This window comes from Pantherophis guttatus, chromosome 3 (assembly GCF_059756535.1).
Source record: "Pantherophis guttatus breed Tessera chromosome 3, ASM5975653v1, whole genome shotgun sequence".
NCBI lineage: Eukaryota > Metazoa > Chordata > Lepidosauria > Squamata > Colubridae > Pantherophis > Pantherophis guttatus.
Genome location: NC_142065.1, coordinates 124,397,604 through 124,420,388, shown reverse-complemented (window position 1 = coordinate 124,420,388; position 22,785 = coordinate 124,397,604). Strand labels below are relative to the sequence as shown.

At 37.2% G+C, this 22,785-nt stretch overlaps 1 protein-coding gene across 3 annotated transcripts in view; it reads right to left on the bottom strand.

Moving 5' to 3' along the window:
- SEMA5A (semaphorin 5A) overlaps positions 1-22,785 on the bottom strand; it is a 228,959-nt gene that overhangs the window by 96,340 nt on the left and 109,834 nt on the right. For all 3 annotated transcript variants that reach the window (XM_060691100.2, XM_087890210.1, XM_087890209.1), the window contains one exon: positions 4,655-4,717. In XM_060691100.2, coding sequence (XP_060547083.1) covers positions 4,655-4,717 — 63 coding nt within the window. The remainder of the gene's footprint in view (positions 1-4,654; positions 4,718-22,785) is intronic.

The window sequence follows — 22,785 nt, the reverse complement described above, 5'->3', positions numbered from 1 at the left end:
TGGAAGGAAGAGAAGTCAGAGCGAAAGGAATGGGCTCGAAAGGAGCTCTGCTGATGAGGATCAGATCTCCTCGATAAGGAGGACAGAATCTTGCGATGATCCTTCGTCTCGATGAGAAGTGGATCCAAGGCTGAGCCGAAGAGATTGTTCCCCGAGAAGGGAGCCGATGCAAGCCTCCACTTGTTTCGGACGTCTGCCTGCCACTGACGAAGCCAAAGAAGCCGTCGTGATGTGACTGAAGACCCGATAGCCTTCGCTGAAAACCTGGCAGCATTCAGAGTGGCATCAGCAGAGAACTCAACAGCAGCGAGGATCTTGTTGATGTCCCGGTGAGATCGTACATCAGAAGAAGGCAGCCGTTCCTGCAGTTGGCAAAGCCAAAGAATGGAAGCCCTGTTAAAAAAAGGAAGTGGCCGAGGAGGCCTGAATGGACCAAGCTGAAGCCTGGTGGTCCTTGACCAAGGAACGCTCAAACTTCTTGTCTTCAGGGCGCAGGGATTCCTCTGACGGGCCGGTAAGAGGAGATGCAGAAGAGAGAGCCACAACAGGCGCATCTACAGAAGGAACTTGCAGGATGAAGCCATATTATAAAACCTTTTATCTAGACCATTAGGAACAGGGCCAGAACTAGGAGAAGACCACTGTCTTTGGATCACATCAGAAAACAGCTTGGGAGCTGGAACCACTTCTGCACGAATGGAAGGTTCCTGAAATAATAATGATGAAGAGGGATGCTGAGATGAAGATGTAGAAGCCTCCCTTTGAGTGGAAGAAGCAGAAGAACTTTCCAGGCCAGTAACATTTTGAGCTTTATATAATAAGGATCTGAATAATTGAGGTTTAAAAAGCCCAATGAAGGAAGGCTGGTCTGGTTCCAGACCTTCATCATCCGAGAGATCTTGATCCGGGGCAATTTCCCCTTCAGATAGGGAACCTTGACTTGCATTTTCCTGGGAATCCACCCTTTCCTCACATTGCACAGGATCAGCAACAGCCTGGGCCCTCACAGAACGACTCTGTTGACTCACATAACTGGAGACCTCAGAAGAGGCCCTTTGCTGCAGGCCTTCAGCAATACCCTGCCTAATTGATACTGAAATAAGTTCAGCTAGGGCAGGAGTTAAACACAAAGGAGCCTCAGCCCCTTGATTGCTGGATTGAGCTGGAGCCTCAGGGGGTTCTTGCCTTGGAGGGGCTTGAATAGACACAATTGGAGATAGAGGCCTAGCAGCAGGAAATATAGAAGAAGCATCAGCAGCCACATTCTCACCCAGAGTAGACTGATCAGGAGAAAAATCATGTTCAATTTGAATTTGAGAAGGGGGAACAGCCACATTAGAAGTGGGGAGGGCAGATGATTTAGAAGGCCCCACAGCAGGAGATGAAACTCTAGAGGCCTCTGATGCAGCTTTTTGAAAGGCCTTTTCCATGGCCTTATGCCTCCTGGTCTCTTCCCTTGATGATGCAGCAGGATTAGCACTCTTGGAGTGAGTGGATCTAGTAGAAACTCTGGCTGCCTTGGTAGGGACAGGGTCCCCTGAGGAACCTTCCTTAGGATCAGAAGTATGGCCCCTTTTTCCTTTGCTCTGGGATTTGTTGCCCCTAGCATCCGCCATTTTGGAGCAGGAATTTACTTTCACAGCTCAGAAATGAAGGCCAAAGGAGGGAAATCACCCTTAAAAATCTTCCCACAGGGGATAATTGGTGGTTCAGGTAACTCACTGCGCCAGGAGAGAAGCAGGCAGAATCCAGAAGCCAGGATGGACAAACAGGAGGCTTGAAATGGCCGCTAGCCAAATGGCTTAAAGGCGCGGCAAAATTAGGCGCGGAAAAGCCTTCGCGCCACAAATCTGCAGCCACAATGCTCCAACAGCAGAAGGAGGCTAGGAAACCTCTCCAAACGCCCCAAAATCGCCGAAAAACTGCTGTAAATAGGCGTGGCGGTGCTTACGCACGTGCGCGCTGCCGCGGGGCTGCTCACGGCTGCCGGAACACTTCTAGCACTCCCCAGCTGAATTCAATTAAGTTTTGCCGCTTTCTTGTAAAAAGCCAGCAAATTGAGCAGAACGAAGCAAAAATAGGAAGAAATCAGCAAACAATAGCCAAAAAAGCTCTCCCACGTGGAGATTGAAGAGAGAGCTAAACAGACATGACTGTCCTCTACCGGACCGAGTCGAAAAACTGGATACAGGAAGAGGCGGGACTTCTTTAGTTGGTAGACTCAGTCCTAGGATTACTGGATAAGTCACATCCCTCATGTGACCGGCGTTTCCTCCGTGACCGAAAACAGCAATGTTCATTGTGCAGTAAGTGTATGTGTGGACTTCTATAGAAAAATAATGTTTTGTTGTCTGATGCTACCGTAAACCACTTCATTTATTACAAAGGCTTAAAGATTTATATTAAATGTCAAAAATGGATAAAGGTATTTCAAATGCATGTTGGTAATATAAATGTAAAGAAGGATTTTTTTTACCATCTCCGATGGATTTGAGACAAAGCCTCCCCCCACCCCACCCCCCAAAAAAGGGAGTAAAATTTACATTTTAAACAGAAGATTCTTAAAGTGACTCTTATTGAGGAAAATTCTAAACTTTACAAAAATAATTATGGTAAAATATGGAAGGAGATAAAATTGAATTTAAAAAGTTGGCAAAAGTTAATTTTTCATTAGAAAGAAGATTCTTGAAGGGAATATAAAGATAAAGACAGAGACTTTTCTTTTAGGCTTAATGGACCAAGAACACGAACAAAATTTTGGAATTTAGTTGATATATATGCTGACGGTAGATATCACTATGCACGAAAATGGAATGATATTTTAATTTCCACAATGGATGACTGGCTGGAAAAACTGATGGAATTAGCAGAGATGGCTAAATTGACTGCCTTAATCAAAGAAAAAATACAGCTAACTTTGTTTCCACTTGGAAACCACTTCTGTGTTTGGGGGGGGGGGGAATGAAACTTTGACTCTGGATTTTGCTGATTAGGTAGGTTTGTTATTATAGAAATGGTTAGTGTATATTATTATGTAAAAGTAAAAAGTTGAGGCTGTATGGTATTATCTTAATCTACTGCTCTAAAAAGATTTGGAACTCAATGTCTTTTTTTCTTTTTTCTTTTTTTTTCCTTTTAACCTACATTTTTTTTCTCTTGCCTTTTTCCTCCCCTACTTTCCCACTGTTTTCATTTTTCTTTGTATTTTATATTTTGATAAACTAATACAAAAATTGAAACATAACCCTCTTAATTTATTGTACTACACAAATCTTATAACTATTTAGAATTCAGGACTTTAATTCTTTAATTCTTGTTTTTCTTTTTCATATATTCTTTTATTCAACACACCCTTCTATAAACACAGACATGATATATGAACCAACCCTAACAAACTATCAAATAATACTACAGAAATTTGCTGATATTAAGGGTAATTTTTAAGAAATGTTAGAGAACTGATGAAATACCAGACCATCACAGAACAAATATTGTCCAGAGATCTCCTTGGCAGTGTTTTGGAGGGGTTTTGTTTTCTTTTGAGTTCTAGACTTTTATATTTTTTTTATAGTTGTAAACTACAAGGAGTCTGTATGAAGATGGCAGTATAAGAAAATCAATCAATCAATGACTGAGTTTTGCACCCAATAGCAACACTAAGCAGCTGATTTCACGGCAATATGAACCAGACAGTAGGGATTTGCAGAACTGAGAACTCTATAAAATGTTTTAATGTAGAGATATTCTGGCCAGATGCCTTCCTTTGACATCCACTTCAAGATCAGATGTCTTTCAGTAAAGTCAGAACAACTTGTTCCAAAGTTGGAACATTTCTGATGAAGCTGGAAGAGCTTAGAATGGGATGTTAACTTTTCAGAAAGTTTTCACCTTGATTATTTGCACATCTTTATTCAATCACCCCAATTTTTATCTAAAATGGGAAAGTGCAGGTTTTAGAGTGAGTTTATAAACTTCAGATTACAACTACATTTGTGCCAGGACCACAAAGCACTTCCGGGTTGAAAGGATTAAACAGTGACATCACTGTTGCCCAGAGGCTGCCAAGTTGGGGGCTCATTTCAGCTCCCCATTAAGTCGCCCCACCAAAGTGGTACCCATCTATCTGCCTGCAGTCTCCAGCTTTCAAACAGCTGAGTCAGCAGAAGCTGGTATGTGTGATGGGAGCTCACCCCACCCCATGGCAGCAAGTGGGTCTCAAATGCAAACCTGCCAATCATCAGTCCTAATCTCAAGAAACACCATACTACTCCAAAACTTCAGATAATCTCAATGATTACACAGGGGTAGTGGGAGCTGGATATTAGCCCTATTACTAATACCTTGAGTTTCAAATGCCATTTTCAGCTGGTTTGTTTTTTTCAGTCTTAAAAATCTGTAACCCTTCTTCTATTCTACCGGCATGTTTCTGTTTTTGTTCTTTTTTTCCTTGAAAATCCTGCATTGTGTAGTCTATCCATTAAGCATTCTTGGCATGAAAATTCACAATAAACGTCCAAAAATCATACTAAATCCAGAAGGCAAAACATTGGGAATAACTATTACATGTAATATAGATGCAGTTTTACCACATCCAAGACATCTAGAAAAAAGAAATAGTACCATTTCAGATAGAGAAAACTGATTAAGGACTTACCGTTGATTTGCCTTTACTATAACAAGCTTTTTTAGTAGTCTCATCACAACGCCATTCCACACCCTAACATTCAAAAACATAATGATTATTTGTTCACAAAATCAAATAAAATCTAATATTCCCGTTGAAAGATAATCATTTTCTACTCCAATCCACCACATCAACATCAAATTACAAGGAAAATAAAAAATTATGATACATACATACTGAAATGATCATGAACATATTTGTTGATCTATGGTCAAACTACACAAGATAGGGATTAACAATGTTCTTTCATTGTCCGTGTTCAATTATGGAAGTCAAATCATTTAGTAAAAGTATGTTTATGCCTGTCCTTCCAAATGTTTAGTACCCACTCTTTTTCTCCTTTGATACTAGAAGTCCCACTCTGATACTGGACACATCCCTAGTCCTATTTCCTATGTGAAAACAGCAGGCATAATGTGCGTCTTGTGTGAGAGACAAATATTTCTACACTATTCTTTCCAACTTATCCCATGACAGCTTGCAATATATTAAAACTATTAAACCATGAAAGAAAAATAAAACGAAAGTAATAGGATACACATATATGGGCATCTGTAAAATTATATGTGGGTTTTGGCCATACATACATACATATTAAAGATAATTGGACCATTTTTTCCCCCCAGAAAGGTATTCCTCAGATAAAGCAGCTGCTCTGAAAATATCTGTTCCATTTGACAGTGAAAGGACCCAAAGCAAAACATGAGCAGGTAAATTCAACATCCAGGCAATTTGGTAATGAATATGTATATATGTTTAAATGATTGTTATCTCAAACAATTTAGGTAAGCACCAATACTTTAAAATAGTCTTGAAAATTTTCCCATGTTTTTTTAAAAAAATTAAATCTAGAAACTGCACTTTATATTACCTGCAGCAATTCTCAAATACAAGACCCATTTTTGAGATTTGCAGAAGATTAATCAGAAGATGATCAAAGTATCATCCCAATACGAGAAAAATCACCACTGGCATAACTCTAATTCATGAGACTTAAGTGACAAGAAGAAACAGAAAATACCAATGACACATCGCTACAAATGGTTGAATGATCTTTCTTGACACCTTTTATGGTTCATCAAAATCATAGACAAGATAAAACTTGGCAGGAGCTTCACAACAAAGATGCTATTAGGAAAGCAATAATTGACAAAACCGCCTTCTCAGCAAGTTCTGCAGACTGAAGCAAAACCACCATATCTACCACCTATCTAAATATACATAGGGTTCAAGAACAAGGTTTTATCTCCTGTATTTTTTCTAGCAGGGCTATTACAACAGTCTTGGTACAAAGTCAGAAGTTGGTTTGATACAGATACAAGTTGTGCATTTGTCACCTGTTTGAACTCCTTGCCCCTGAAGGAGAAGTTAGTGATCGGTTAGTTCTGAATACATCCTTAGGATGGCACATATAGGGCAGTTGGTCTAAGGATTTTAGTCTTAGACCAACCACCTAGGGCAATTTTTTTTATCTTGAAAAAAAATCTAAAATTAAAACCTGAATGATGCAAAATACTATCTCAAATGAGAAGTTCTACCCTTAATACCTTCTCAATTATCACTTCTGCTGTTCCAGTAATATGGGTTTGGTTATTGTTGTTGGAATAACAATAAAATTCTATTCAACAGTGATCAGTTAGGCCACCCAATTTGAAGAACACTAAAATCATATTTTAGGAACTCTCTAGCTCAAATTTGTGATTTAAGAAACATGTCAAAGGTATTGTACCTATGACTACAGAACTCTCAGAATTATGATACTATAATAAATCCATATGATTTTGTATCATCTACATTCAAGATGAAATGGTGATTTGGTTTAAAATTTTGGCAAGCCTATAAAGAAAAACAGCAAATATTTTTCTGGCTTGAGAAAACAAATGGTGTATCAACATATGCACAGAAAAAGTAACAAGGAAAAGAATGTTAATCAATAACTCATGATGAGAATGCTAAGGAAGTCTATCAATAGCAAAAACCCTAATCGTATTGTAAGAATGCTACTTACATGCTACTGTAAGAAAGTCATTACTAAAGAAAATCACAGAAAAAATGCTTAAAAGTTTCAAGGGCTGCCTGAGGATATCCTGAAAAGACAATAACTGGAATATTGGAATGTAAGTTCCAATTTAACACATAAGAATAAAATCCGATGGCACTCAAAACACAGTAGCCCAAATGCCAACTTTCTAGCATATCAGTAGTGACAGCTTTGAAACCCAGCAGTTTGAATATCTTGGCAAGCACAGAAGCCTGGGGAATTCTTATTCTTATCCTCTCTCTCTCACTCTCTCTCTTTTTATTTTTTTTACCCCCCAAAGATGATGACTGTACAGTCAGCCCTGATGGAAAAAGGACAAAGTAGTCAGTTGCTATATGGAAAGCTGGCAAGCAAGCATTATTTGTCTGGGGAGTCTCAGTGAGCCCAACAGATTTGCAAAAATATAAACAGACCTACACTCATAGCAACCCTGTGTTCATGTAGAAATGAAACTAAATCAAGACAGCCAGGATCAATCTCAAGTTCATTTTAATTGGATTCAAAAAATCTAGTTGATGTAAACCTTATAAACCTTATGAATGCAGCTGTTACTAAATAGTTTCTTTTCTCTTTCAGCTTCCATTTTTGCTAGAAGTTCAATATTTAACCATCTGACCCAGAGATTTACATAACTAGATATCTTTGATATTTTAGGTTAGATTCTCACATTGTACTATTTTGCTTAGGATTTTTTAAATTAATTTATTAGCTTGCATGCCAGTAGTAAGAGAATGTTCTACTTCAGCCTATAGTGGAAATGAGAGGATATGAACCTCCAAATGTAGCTATACCATAGCTTCCAGGATCTTCTACCATGAGTCCAGTTGTCTAGAACTGCTAGAAGGCCACAATTTCCCATCAATTGTCTATTGATTTAAATGCAAGAAGTAAAGAAGGAAACAACCATTTAATCAACCCCTAGATAATCCATATAGTTGTTTATAAGGGGAAAAAACCCTACTATTTTTACTGTTGGTTCTATCAACTGCATTTTTTTCATTTTCAATGTGTCTTCCTTTGTCTTCTGCTGTAATAAAAGTCTTAACACTGACTCATAAACTACAGCTGAAGTCTAATCTAATTTGTACTGTATGTGTATGTGAGAGAGAGAGATGGATACCCACTGAGGTGTTATAAACTGAACTGAAAAGTTTCAGTAAACAGAACAGGATCAACTTTCTAATGTGCAGACATCAGCAGGGGATAAAGCTTTCGTCCCTATGCCATGAAAACCTTTACTATCCAATTTCTGCAGAACTGATGCGATAAGAACATTGGATTAGACCAAGGGCTTTAGTCCGTGCTCGGTTTTCCTTTAATATTCACATCCCTTTCTTTGAAACTTCTGCATCAAAATCTAAGTGAACCTCATTTTGTAACAGAGAATCATTTCCCTCCATGAAACATCACACTCTGTCAAAGTTATAGCTGATTAAAATAATCAATTTAAGATTAGCATGTTTCTGAGATCAGTAGAACATTACCGACATATATCGTGCAATATATTAATAAGATGTTAGCTGTCAAAGACATTTGAGAATTTCATATCCCCATGTGGGATTGACATACCACATTACTTCAAAAGATTCTTCCCTTGACAAATGAAGGATTTAAGTGAGAGTTGCAGTCTTCAGCTCTTTGCCTGCTGAGGAACCAGTTTCCATGGAGACATGGTCCACAATCTCTCCTGTCAGCTTAAACAGACAGGAGCAAAAAGAGACGGATGCATCCTTTACATTTGCTTTCTAACCATGATCTGGTAATCTATAAAATCTTTGGAAGTTTTCACCTGTTTCTAGTGTAAGCTCTTAGGAGCGCAAAGTAATTGCTTTGACATGACATCAGCAACCTTACAGGCTGCTTTGAAACCAGAGATGCAGCATTTTAATTGAAAACCTCTTAACTATACTCTTCCCTGGGCCCTGCCAAAAAATGAGCAAAACCCTGGCAGATAATTTCATGCAGGTAACTTGTATGACCTTCCGTACTTGGAAGTGAAATTTAATTTATTGGAAATTAAAATTAATTGGTATTATTCAATAGGTTGTGAGCTAATATTAATGGGGAGGGGGTGACAGCACAAACATGTATATTCTCTTTAGCATATTTTCAATTCTTCTTTAGGAAGGAAAGGGTTTGCCCTTTTGACTTTCTCCATCATAAACATCTCCTGTTTGTTTATAGTAGGATAATTTCTTCATTTCAAAAAGATCCAGCCTTGATTTACCAATCCAATTACAGAGCATGCTTTAAAGCAGCATGAACTATTAAAAACAGAGAGCGATTCTCATGGATGGATTGCTCCCTTGATGCTAAGCAACATGTTAAAAAGTCTCATCCTGAGCACTAGAAGTAGGCTTTAGAATAAAGTAAACTCAAAAACTCTAGGCTCTAGGTATCTTACAGCCCAGGTTCAAACATTAAATTGTTCCTATCCACTTTAGAAAGTTGTTCGCCCAAAGAATTGAAGACCTCTTTAAATTCTCCAAAATGATGCAAACTAAGATGGACACAAGATGAGGATGAAACGCCTGTGTAAATTAGCCAGATAAATTGGAAGGAAAGGGAAAAAAATGTAAAGGCTAGAAGAGAAACTGGTGGTGGTGAGAAAGACCTATGAAATGGATAAATGTTACATGAGCCACAGAGGCCAAGAGCCCTAACTCTTTCACCTACTTATATAGAGTAATACAAAACTTGTCATGTTAGGTTATCATGCCAGAAACAGGCACTACTATGAATGCTATATGTAAATGAGAAGAGGATTCTATTGTTGAAATTCATTTCCATTTCATCACAATATAAAGACCTGATGTGGAAGAAATGGCGTGATATACATGGGTACTTGAACTGGGCCAGGAATAGCTCTGATTCTGAGAAACTACTGAATGACAATTAACTAGTCCTCAGCTGACCTTTGAAACTAAACCTTCATCACTGTTCCAATAGCAATAGTGGCAAGCAACCGAGACAACGCAGATCTCCAGGCTACAAAAAATAATAACACTTTCATCTCTTTAATTATTTCAAAACAATCCATTGTTTAAAAGTCCAGGTACTGAGATGGGCAAAAAAGCTGACAGCCTAAATTATCTATGCCTATTATTTTACAATTTCACTTGATTAGGTCTGGAAATGTAATAGCCTCAGAGACTATTCTTCTAGTTAATGTATCTCCTCATTCAGTTAATAGTTTTAGTGCCCCAAAATTTAACTTTGTAAACAAATAATGAAGTATAAAACCTGGCTAATACCTAGTCTAGTTGTTAAATTTGGAGAAAGGGAAGGAGGGAGAGAGGGTGGGAGAAATGGTGTGTTTGCATGATGTATTAAAAGACATGCTGACATAACATCCACTTTCATAAAAATCCATACAAACATATATAGATACCAATTTCTTTAAATTAAAAACTGAAAACAAACAGTAATGAAACAAAATTCCAGACAGATGGCAGAGCGTGCCTTAGGCGACAGATGGCTCTGGTAATTAGATACTGGCAAAACATAGCATTTCCAAAGGTGGTTTAATTATATGGTGCCAGAAAACTAGCTATATAATTTCAAATTTCATGTCATTGCCTTTTTACTATTGTTATCTGTTTGCATTCTCATCAAGTGCCATGTATTCAAACAGGATTTTAAGGTAAAATGCATTAAATAAATTATCATCAACAATTGGCAGTAAATTGTATTTGCCCCATTGGGGAAGACAGTGGTCTGTCAATGCAGGTTTTTAAGAAGAGATTGGACAGCCATTTGTTCAGAATGGTATAAGGTCTCTTGCTTGTGCAGAGGGTTGGACTAGAAGACCTCCAAGGTCCTTCAGACTGTGTTATTCTGTTATTTCCGGCAAATCACCTCCCCCCCCCACACACACACACACTTAACTGCTACTACTAATAGTAAACTGTCGGAATTATGACAGTGGGTTTTGCTCATATTCTCTGATACGACTGCAACCTACTTACTCATCCTTCTGAACCAAAGAATGGTGGTAAAGACAGAACAAGACGAAACTCAGAATTGAAAGATACTAATGAGATGCTTCTTGTAGGGTCATGATGCTCCCTGGAACTTACTAAAATCCTTTTGGTTGTAGGAAATACTTTGATCAGACCTACATTTCAACAAATAGCAAAGTAATGCTATATTGGTTGTTCTTCTTGTTGGATGAAGATTTAGACTAGCATAAAATACATATGAATATGAGGTCAAATGTGTGGTACTTCTAGATAGAAAATCAGTTAGCAGTCTGCAATTTCCCTGATTTCTTTTTTCCCTCTTTTAATATACTGTTTGTGGTTCAGAAAAAATAGATAGAAACAGGAAAGATACAAGGGGAGTTAGAAGTAAAAAAAAATCATGTTCCCTAGTTCTTGCTTAAAATAGTATGTTTATATAGAGTAATTACATAATTGTTTCTCATCTGGAAGCAACCCTAAACCATAATCTGGTAAGAAAAGACCAGTTGGAGAAAACACAGAGTACAAGAATTATTATTCCCTATTCATCCTGTTGCATTGGAAATTCAGAAATAGGTTCCTTTCTAATCATGAAGTTTTCATTTACCTATCAAAGTTTTGTTTTTAAATGAGTGACTACCGCCACATCTATCAAAGATCTTGGACCCAAAATAAAGTGTTGTGAATTGGATGGTAAGTAAATTTATGAGCTGATGAGGAAAAGAAAAATGAGAATATCAATATCTAGAGCAGGGATGTCCCACCTTGGCAACATTAATATCGCTGGCTGGGGAATTTTGGGAGTTGAAGTTCATAGGTTTTAAAGTTGCCAAGAGTGTACACCACCTGATCTAGACAGTCAAAGTGAAACCAATGAGAAAGGAAGAACAATCACAGAAACTTTGAAAGTCCTCCCTCCGCCACACTCACACACAAACTTTTAAGTAGCAAAGCATACATTCTCCATACAAAAGTATGTTCTGCTAGGACTGAAAATAATTCCTAGCTCTCCAGGAGCTTCCAGACCTCCTAACGACAGCTCTGAGTTTAAGGATTAATGATCTGACTGACTCTGTGTAGAGTAACTTTGTTTTGATAATCTTGCTATTTATTTCTTAAGACTAGAATATCCAATCCCACAGTTTCTTCATTAAACGATATCTTAATATGAAAAAAGGAAATTGTGCCCTTAAAGCAAACTCAACTCATAGTGACTCAAGGGATATAATCACTCAGTTTTCCTGACAGGAACCTATCTGACAAGAAGATCCAGAGATCCCTCAAGACTTTGCCAGCAGGGATGGGTGAAGTAGTGAGGTAGCTCTACTATTTCTAACAGCCCTTCATCTATTATTTCTTGTTGTAGTTTGGTGTTTATAATTTTAATGTATTTATTAACTGTTTTTAGCTCTGCTGTGTACTGCCCAGAGACACTCATTTATGAGATGAGCGGTTGAATAAATTGGTGTAAAAAATACAAATAAAATAAATTTAAAAAATTTTCATGTCAGCCACCAATCCAGACATCTACTACTAAACTTGGATTTTTACTGTCTGAATACACTTACAGTAGAAGATTATCACACAGGATGACATATGGCTTTACAAACATTTCTGGCTTATTCTAATGTTTGCATCATCAATGAAATCTGGGATGTTTAGGTTGATAAGGGTTTCTCTAAAAAAGAGAAATTGAGTAAATCCAAGTATTAACTTCCAAGTATTCCAAAAAATAAGTAAGTACATAATATTTACTTATTCATATGTCACCCAACTCCTGGAAACTATGGGACTCCACTTTGGATAGTCCAGTATAATCTGAATGGAGGTGAAGGGCCCCAGAAGAACCTGCAAAGGTTTCTCTGCAGACCACCAGCTCCCTGCCTGATTTCTTCCACCAGACTCTAATATTTCGTGTTCTGGTTGCTTGGACTCTGGTCCATTTCATCTAACCTCAATCACAGAACAACTGAGAGCAGAGTCTGGAAACTTTTCCCGCTGAAAGCTGTAATGAATAGGTCTTTTTCTTGCAACCCACACATACTGCCAATCAAAATGACAGACAATCATGTACAAATTCAATAATGTAATTGTTAAATGCACTGCCAGGATGGAACTATACTGTGTAGACAGGCATCACATATTTCAGCTGGCCAGATATGCTTTCTGGATTGAACTCTTCCCCATCACCCCAGCATAGGCGAAGACTTTATTTCTTTTTCAGTTTGTGTAGTCTTTATAGTTGGAAGATGTGAGAATATCTTCCACAGCTTTTCAGTACCTTCAAGGAACCATGGGAAGAGAATGAAAACTGAAATTTCCCAAAATGCTTGGAGGAGCGGTCCTTTCCCCCCCAGCCCCCTTTATATTTTGTTTTGTGACTCTATGCAATGTTAGACCTTGGTAGAAAATGAGAGGTTGACACTCTGCCCTCCTCCTCCTTCTCCGTATGTGCTAGAGATCTTGAAAAAATGGAAAGGCAGGCTCTGATTTCCTCCCTGGGACAATGTATTTCCTCCCTGGTGTTAGTATTTAATGTATGAACAACTCGAAAGAAGAACGGCTGCCTTTGTGCTAGGCTGAAGCAGGAAAAGATTTATGATCCCTGAATCCTAGCTAATGAGACCTGCTGGTCTATCAAACCCAGCATCCTGTTTCCCACATTCATTTGCCAGCTAGATGCTCTAAAATACCAGTAAGCATAGCAAACAAGATTATATGCTCAAGGAAAATGGGGACACCTCCAAGAATACATTTAATCCCGTTGAAAAGAGAACTAAGGTGTAAGCCATTATCATACCTTTTGGCAATAAATTTCTTTCTCCATACTAGGTGGAGAATAGTATAAACATTCATTTATTTTTATTTGTAAAAATGTGTATTCTAGATATCAAAACCAGGTTTCCCTAGGGAAGCTAATGCCCAAATACTTAAAGCCAGATAATTTCAGCCATATAATCTAATGAAATCATTACAACTCATTTTATAAACATCTGCCATTACCTATTTTGTTGTAATTTTTCCATATTTAAAAGGTTGAGATTTTAATCTTTTCATATAATTAAAAAGCCCTAACCTGTGAGTATATTGATTTCCCCCCCCCCCTTTTTTTTTTTGCTCATTATCTTTGTCAGTATGATTTTATTGCATACAGAGATTCAATAAAGAATTGTATTTAGGTATTTGAATAATATCCACCTTATTTTCAATACTGCAATCATAATGCTTAACATGGGATCTGTCTTCTTCAATGCTATTGCATATACATTAAATAGCCTACCACAATACCTCATGGCTTAGTATTCATTCAAAGCAGTAGTGGGTTGCTCCCAGTTCTATCCGGTTCTGTAGAACCGGTAGTAAAACCAGCGGGAGGCCCCACCCACCCACCATGACATCATCATGGGTGATCTGCGCATGCGCAGAAGTGCACGTGCATGAATTGAGTGCGCACATGCGCGCTCCTGCTGCAAACCAGTAGTAAAGGTAAATGAAACCCACCCCTGATTCAAAGGCCTGTGAACCATCTCCTCTTTAAGGTTGTTCTGTTTTTTTTTTTAAGTTATGGTGCTAGCATGCTTCAGTTATGAGTGTCTCAGAGATGGACTGGACATTATTCAATATGCAATTGGGAAGCAGCTATGAAAAAAACACTTCAAGCTGTGTCAAAATGTGCTTGAACATATTTGGCATTTAATTCCAGCTGTACCCTTTAGCAGTGCTTGGCAGGATTCTCAAGCACTACCACTGAACTAGTGGCACATGTTGCAATCTTCTGTCAGGCAAATTCTGTAATCAAAATGAGGCAAGGCTGCACAGCTATTGGCAAATGAAATGAAATGTTCAAGCATCTGGGTTACTTTGTACCACAGTCTCATTAAGTGAAGAACCTGCGACAATAGCTACACGAAAGAAAATCACAGAAAAGATTATGTCATAACAAGAAAGCCTCAGCAAATGAAAGCATCGGTTCAACCTTGTCTTGGCCTAGAAGCAAAGCGGTATTAGGACTGCTTAGTGCTTGAATAGGAGACCACCAAGAATGCAATGGCTCTACCTTAAGAGGGAGATGACGAAAAATAATAAAGAAGAAAGTAACAGAAGACTACTACTATGCTGCTGCCAAGAAAATGATAAAGTTCCCAAGGGATGAATTCAAGCCAAGTATATCTGCCTTTTCTGTATGTAATAGTAATAGCACTTAAACTTATATACCGCTTCACAGTGCTTTACAGCCCTCTCTAAGCAGTTTACAGAGTCAGCATATTACCCCTGTCAGGGTAATGATGATTTAAATCTGACCAGCCCCTTTAAGACTGAGGATGAGTCAGCAGGGTTATTGCCCTTTAAGAAGCCATTTTTAAGTGTTTTAAGTATTTTGGCCTCCATTGTTAGTCCCTCAGTAAAACCAAACAAAATCTAGATAATATGAAACTTCCGGTTGGCGACTGGTGGTGTCATGGTGTTATGAGAGTGATCGCTGCTCTCCAACGCCTTTATTCACCGTGCTTTGGGGACCCTTCGAGGCATGGAAGCCCGGAGAGCTTCGCGGACAATAGTGGAAGTCCGGCAAGCGGAGAAGCGAGGAGCAAGCGCTCTCCGTTAGACCGGACGCCTCTGTCAAACCAGCGCATGTGTGTCTATAATTTAATGGCGGACCCAAGGCTGCAATAGCCAACAAAAAGACGGGAAGCAAAGAAATTCGGGGAAGCTGGTGTTAGAAGAGGACTTATACTTCTTTTTTCCTGAACACCATGAGATCGTAATCAGAGAAGTGGAGCCAGCTGTGTCGGGTGAAAAGGACTCGTGGAAAGTGAACAAGCGGCGACTGGAAGTAAGGGAGTAGACTGAAACGGCACAGGTTTTCAGGCAAGCCGGCTAGGAAGAAGAAAAAGAAGGTGATCGGTGAAGCAGAGAGGTGGCGCAGATAGAGGACCGTGGGGACGCTTTTGACAACAATAAATGAGAAAACTTTGGCGGCATATACAGAGACCTGTTTGACAGCAGAGGAGAGAGAAACCAGAAGTGCAGCCATTAATTGGATCTGACAATAAGACTGCAGAAGTGTGGAGATCAACGGAGGAAGGCGTACTGAAATCAGATTCAAGTCAATTGGACTTTGGAATTAGGAAGATGTTGAAACAGTTGGGAATTAGACTGTAAGGACTTTTATAAACTAATAACAGGAGGAGAACTTCCGATCCACACAGGAACTCACGTATTTTTTGAAACCTCTATACTTTAATATATTAACATCTTGATATATATATATATATATATTTATATTTACAACCTTAAATATCCCTATATATATTTGCATATTTTTATATACTTTATATACATTTATATACTTTATATACATTTATATATTTAGATATATACATAGATTTAGCTTTAATTGGTGATACTTCTCTCTATTAATTCTCTCTATTAATTTGCTTGAAGGGTATTTATTATAGGTAGCATTTTATAATTGTGATATTAACTGCCAATTGAGTACTAATTAATTAATTAATAACAATCTGATAATCTGATAATCAACGTGCATTTGGAAAAACAGAATTAAGTATTTCTGAACATAATTGAATTAATTGTGAATTAAGTATTTTTTGCTATAGGCATTGATTGCATGAGATAGATTGATAAGTACTACAGTCATAGTCTTGAGGTAAAAATAAAGAGAGAGAGAGGAATCTCTCTGGATATGAACAACAAGTATTTCTAGTACCCTTAGTAACACAAGAAATAAGATAACATCAGAAAAAGAAGAAAAGGCAATCAGTGGATGATAATCTGGAGGAATATTGAAAAAATTGTGAGAGACCAGAAAAAGGTCTTGAAAGAAATGACAAGTCTCTCATCTATAATACTAAAAACAGGAAAGAAGACTATTTCAAACCCTACAATAACAAAGACTTCACCAGCAATGCAGAGATTGACAGACAAAAGCAGAAAAATCGGTGGTGATACCGACCATGCAAGCCATACAATCAACCCTGACAGTAATTCAAGATACTATGCTGAAGATGCAAGAGAAGATGTCAAATAATCATGAAGAGTTGAAGATGGGTATTCGAGCCATAGATCAAAAAATGAATGAGATACAAGAATCGATACATAACAATTAACAAAAGATAAAAAAGGTGGAAACTAGAATGGAACAAAATGAAAGAAATCTAGACTCAATAGATCAGAAGCTGATGGTGCAAAATAGAGAGCTGGAAGACTCAATAATCCAGTTAGAGATGGATAGAGCTTCTTTTTACCTACGCTTCCAAAATATAGCGGAAGATAAGGAGGAAGACCTGAGTCAAGTGATGGCGGAACTGATAGCGGAAATATTACAACAAGATAAACAAGATATAATAAAAGAGATAGTTGAAGTGTACAGAGTGCAAACCAATTATGTCAGAAGGAATAAACTACCCAGAGAAATGCACGTTAGATTTGCGAGGAAAAAAGTCAAAGATACATTCTATAGTATGGCAAGAGAAGAATCGGTGACATATAAGGGGAAAGAGGTGATAATCTTAAAGCAAGTCCCTAGGAGAGTGAGGGAATTAAAAAGGGACTACAGATTCTTAGCCATACAGTTAAATAAGAGAAACATCCTTTTCAGATGGATATTGCCGGAAGGCATGTTGATCACTTGGCAGGGGAAAAAAATTAAAATAGACAGCCTCATAACAGCACAAGACTTCCTAGACCAATTGAGAGGGACAGAGGAGGATCAAAGTAGCAAGGAAGAACTGGAAGCAATAGTGCAAGAAGAAGAAATTCCCCACCAACGGAGATCTAAAGAAGGAACACCGGAGGAGAAGGAGACAGAAGACAAGGAAAACAAAGAGACAAAAGGGAAGAGACAAAGACCGCAAAGAACCACACGTGCAAATAAAAACTAAGACAGCACAAAAGAATTAGAAATGGAGGGTTGGAAGTTAATATCAATCAACATCAATGGATTAAATGACAATAAAAAGAGAAAACAACTATTTATAAAACTAGCCAAACAGAACTCTGACATAATATGCCTTCAGGAGGTCCACATAAAAAAAGAAGATGGGAAATGCTCAGAGTATAATAAATTTGGGGAAACTTTCACCTCCCTAGCGGAGAAAAAAAAGAGGGGCGTAGCGTTATATGTTAAAAAAGGGATTGTAGCAGAATTAAAATATACTGATACTAAGGGGAGAACGTTAGTGGTTGAGATTAAGAGAGGGAACTTCCAACACTATTGGTAGCTATCTATGCCCCAAATAAAAACCTGGGGGAATACTATAAAAAGTAAGGAGAGAAAATAAGTATAATGGAGTATAGCAACATTTGTATAATTGGCAATTTCAATGGGATAGTAGATTCGGACAAAGACCATAAGAGTAGTAAAGACAAAAAGAAAAAAAGGGATAAATTACCAAGAACTTTCTTCGACCTAGCGGATGAATTAAATCTTGTAGATATTTGGTGGACCTTGCATCCAAACAAGAAACAATATACTTTCTATTCAAATCCCCAAAAATTGTGGTCGAGAATTGACATGATGTGGGTCAGTAGGAGTAGGAGTCAGTAGGAGTCTAAGGATGGAAATTGAATCTGCAGAAATAACACCGAATATATGGGCGGACCATAACCCTTTAGAAATAAGATGGAAAAATTTATACAGAAAAAAGCATAAGAGATGGAGGTTAAACACACAATCTTTGAGGGATAAGGAATATATTGGAAAAGTTAAGGGAGAACTAAAACTATTCTTCGAAGAAAATGAAAATCAAATAACATCTCGAGTAATAATATGGGGCACGATGAAGGCATATTTAAGAGGGTTGGCAATATCATACAGTGTATATAAAAATAAAGAAAAAAGGAAGATGCAGAAGGAGTTTCTAGAGAGACTGGGAGAAGCAGAAAAGAACTTGCAGCAAAACCCAGGAGATAAGGTGGCAAAAGAAAGCTGGATGATATTAAGACATAAATTGAATATTCTGGATCAGGAAGAATTGGCCTACAAGATAAAACAATCAAAACAATACTACTTTGAAAATGCAAATAAACTGGGCAAATGGCTGTCTTATAAATTAAAAAAGGAGAATGAGAAAGGGATCATTTACCAATTGAAAGGTGCAGAGGGACGTATAGTGAATAAAGAAGAGGATAAACTCGAAATTGCCTGGGATTATTATGCTGCACTATACAAGGAGGAAGAAATTCCAAGAAAAAAAATTGAACAATATTTGGCAGAGGAAGAACTCCCATTGATAGGAGAGGAAGAGAGGGAAATGCTGAATAGGGAAATCACAATAACGGAATTAAAGATGGCAATATCTAAACTTAAAAACAATAAATCACCAGGCCCAGATGGATTCCCAGGAGAATTGTATAAAAATTTGGATTTGGAGGAAATACTTTTACCGAAACTATTGGAAATTTGTAATGAGGCCTTGATAAGATCTAAAATTCTGGACTCATGGAGGGAGGCATACATCATGCTGTTGCAAAAAGAAGGTGCCAATCCAAAACAGATAAAAAATTATAGGCCAATTTCCCTTTTAAATACGGATTACAAAATTTTTATGAGTGTAATGGCAGAAAGAGTAAAGAAAATATTAAATAATTTGATTCATACTGACCAAAATGGATTTCTCCCCAGAAGACAGATAAGAAACAATACAAGAGTAGTGATTGATATCCTAGAATACTATGAAGCCTACCAGGACAAGCAAATGGCACTTGTTTTCTTAGACACCTAAAAAGCGTTTGACAATTTCAATTGGGAGTTCATGATTCAACAAATCAAAATGATGAAATTTGGAGTAAATTTTGAGAATATGATAACAACAATTTATGACAAACAAAGAACAAACATTTTATTAAATAGAGATATGACAAAAACTTTTCAAATCAGAAAAGGGGTAAGACAAGGATGTCCGTTGTCATCACTATTGTTTATATTGGCTCTAGAAACCCTATTAAGAAAAATTAGGAACAATAAAGAAATTAAAGGATTGAAAATTAGGAAAGAAGTATACAAAGTCCAGGCATTTGCTGACGATGTAACCTTAATCATGGAGGAACCATTAGAAATGGGACAAAAAATCTTGGAGGAATTGGGAAAGTATGGAGAAGTGTCCGGATTCAAATTAAATAAAACCAAAACTAAAATGTTGACCAAAAATCTGTCGGAAGAGCAAAAGAAAGTACTAGGTTTGCAAATAGTTAAGAAAATAAAATATTTGAGAGTATGGATAACGGCAAGATGTTCGGCCCTAAGGGAAGATAATTATGTGCCCTTGATTAAAAGCATTAAACAAGATTTGGAAAGATGGGGGAAATTACAAATATCATTTTTAGGCAGGATAGCATCAATAAAGATGAGCGTCCTGCCTAAGCTGCTATTTCTGTTCCAAACTATGCCAGTTAACCTAGACAAAAAAATTTTCTTAGAACTGAACAGCATTATCAGGAAATTCATCTGGGGAGGCAAAAAACCTAGGATCGCAATCCGAACACTACAGGATAAAAGGAATAAGGGTGGATTTGGACTCCCAGCATGGGAAGTTACTATAAAGCAGCCAATTTGGTGTGGCTAAGGGAATGGGCTACCTTGGAAAACAAAAGAATTTTGGCTTTGGAAGGGCTACAGAAGGGCTGGCATGCCTACCTATGGGATACAGGCAAAAGGACAAGGACATATTTTCACAGGCATAAAATAAGAGACACATTAATGCAGACCTGGCGGGAAATAAGACAAAAGCAGTACACGAAAGTCCCGAAATGGCTCTCCACAATGGAGGCCATAATATATCCTAATGTCTTAGAAATTGGAAAAATGTTCAAATACAAGGACATCTTAGATAGTGGTGGGAATCTCAAAACGAATGAGGCGTTAAAAGAACAAGGCATCCATATTGATTGGTGGCCGTATGTACAAATTAAGTCCCGATACCAAAAAGACAAGGAGGAATTTGGTATAGAAATAGGAGCCAATGGATTCGACAAGATATGGATGGGAACGGAAAATAAACTATTAGCCAAATTATATAACTATTTGCTCGAATACGATAGGGTAGAGGAGGTAGTCAAAAACCAAATGATTGCATGGGCTAAAAATATTGGACACAATATAAATCTAGACGAATGGGAAACAATCTGGAACAGTAATCTTAAATTGACAAGGGCAGTAGCATATAAAGAAAACCAATATAAAATGCTATACAGGTGGCATTTAGCCCCTACTAGGATAGCAAAAATTTACCCTAACACGAGCCCAAACTGTTGGAAATGTGGTCATCATCAAGGCACCTTCTATCATATGTGGTGGACATGCCCCGAAGCGACGAAATTCTGGAAAATGATTCAAAGATGGACTCAAGAAATAACAGAGGAAAATATCGATTTGGCACCCGAAACTTTTCTCCTGGGAATACTGAAAAGGGCATATGAGAAAAAAAAAAGAGGTACCTAATTATGCATATCATTACAGTTGCCAGAATAATATATGCACAGTATTGGAAAGAGAAAGGGCTGCCACTGGAAGAACATGTAATTAGAAAAATATTAGAATGCGCTAAGATGAATAAGTTAACATATGTGACAAACAAAAAAGAGAATTTGGAATATTACACAGTGTGGGAAATGTGGTATAAGTGGATGGAAGACAAAAGTAAAAGGTAGAATAAGGGAGGGTGCAACTATCAATAATAATCAAGTAATTAGGAAACACCATGTATATAATCTGTATATATTTATGAACACCGCTAAACCGAAAATTGTTAAATTGTATTATTATGTATTTCAATAAAAATTTCAAAAAAAAATATCTAGATAATATATACTTGTGTTATCTTTTCTCCGTGAAGTTTTCCTTCCATTTTGGTTATATTTCCCTTCTCGTTCACTCTTTGAATAAAATTGGGCTTTTATGCACTTGTTATACATTGGCCAAAATGTGCCAGAACTGAGCTACACCATCTTTGCTATTAGTCCTGCATGGGTATGATCAAGATTGGTAACTTAGTTTAACTACACCTTTTGTAGCTCTACTGAAAAGTTTAATATGGAAACCTCAATTGACCAAAGCCATACAGTCAATGAAAGTAAATATCTATGACTGCATCAGGTGTAAGTCATAGCATATAAAAAAGGAGATTGTGATTTAGAATGCGAAAGAAATAAAATGCAAAAGCACATAATTAAAAACAATGAAAGAAAAGAAAGAAAAATAAGTATGGTGCATAAAATAAAAAATAAAAAACTGCAAAATTAAAGGCTGCAATATAACTGAATGAAAGTGATATGATTTTCTAGGGTAAGCTTGAATGCAATGGAAGGAAATGTATCAATTTAATGATGAATGAAACAGATAAAATGTATGTTAGAAAATATGAATTAATGTTATTTAGACTGATGCGGGTGTTGACTGCATGTTATTCTCCAGTGAACAGTAACAGTGGAAGAACCAGGGATGGGCTGAAGAAAAACAATAATATTCTGAATGAATGGAATCCAGGCAAACATTAATTTGCTAGGTGACATGGACTGATAAGTGAAACAAAATCATAACACAGAAAAAGTGATTGGGCCTTTCAGAGGAGTAAAAATGAACACTAATGGTAACTGTTCAGTAACCATCCACTTAAACAAAGTATGTTTCAAGCATCAAAGCATAAATCTAGTCACATATTCACACAACCAAATAATGAATTAAAAAGCATGAGGGATTGGAGAATTAGTGAAGGATATAAGGCTCATGAGAGCTTCTGAATGTGAGACTATTATTTCAGGGTGCTAAGAGAATTTTTTTTTGAAAAATAGATATGAAAGAAAAGGAAAAGAAGTGATAATAAAGAAAAGATAGAATGACAACCAAATAAGGTATGAGTTTTGTGAAAAATAAATTTGAAGATAGAACTACTTCCCAACAGAATGAGTAGAAAGTCATTCTATCTTATTTTAATTTATGAATCACATTTTTCTAATATTGAAAAAGGATGTAGAAGCAAAACAAATTAAGTTACACAATGTGACGGAAGTGTGTGAAATGTGCTAATGGAAAGCATGAAAAAGAATCTTCAGTGGAATGATGACATAAAAGTGACTGTGGA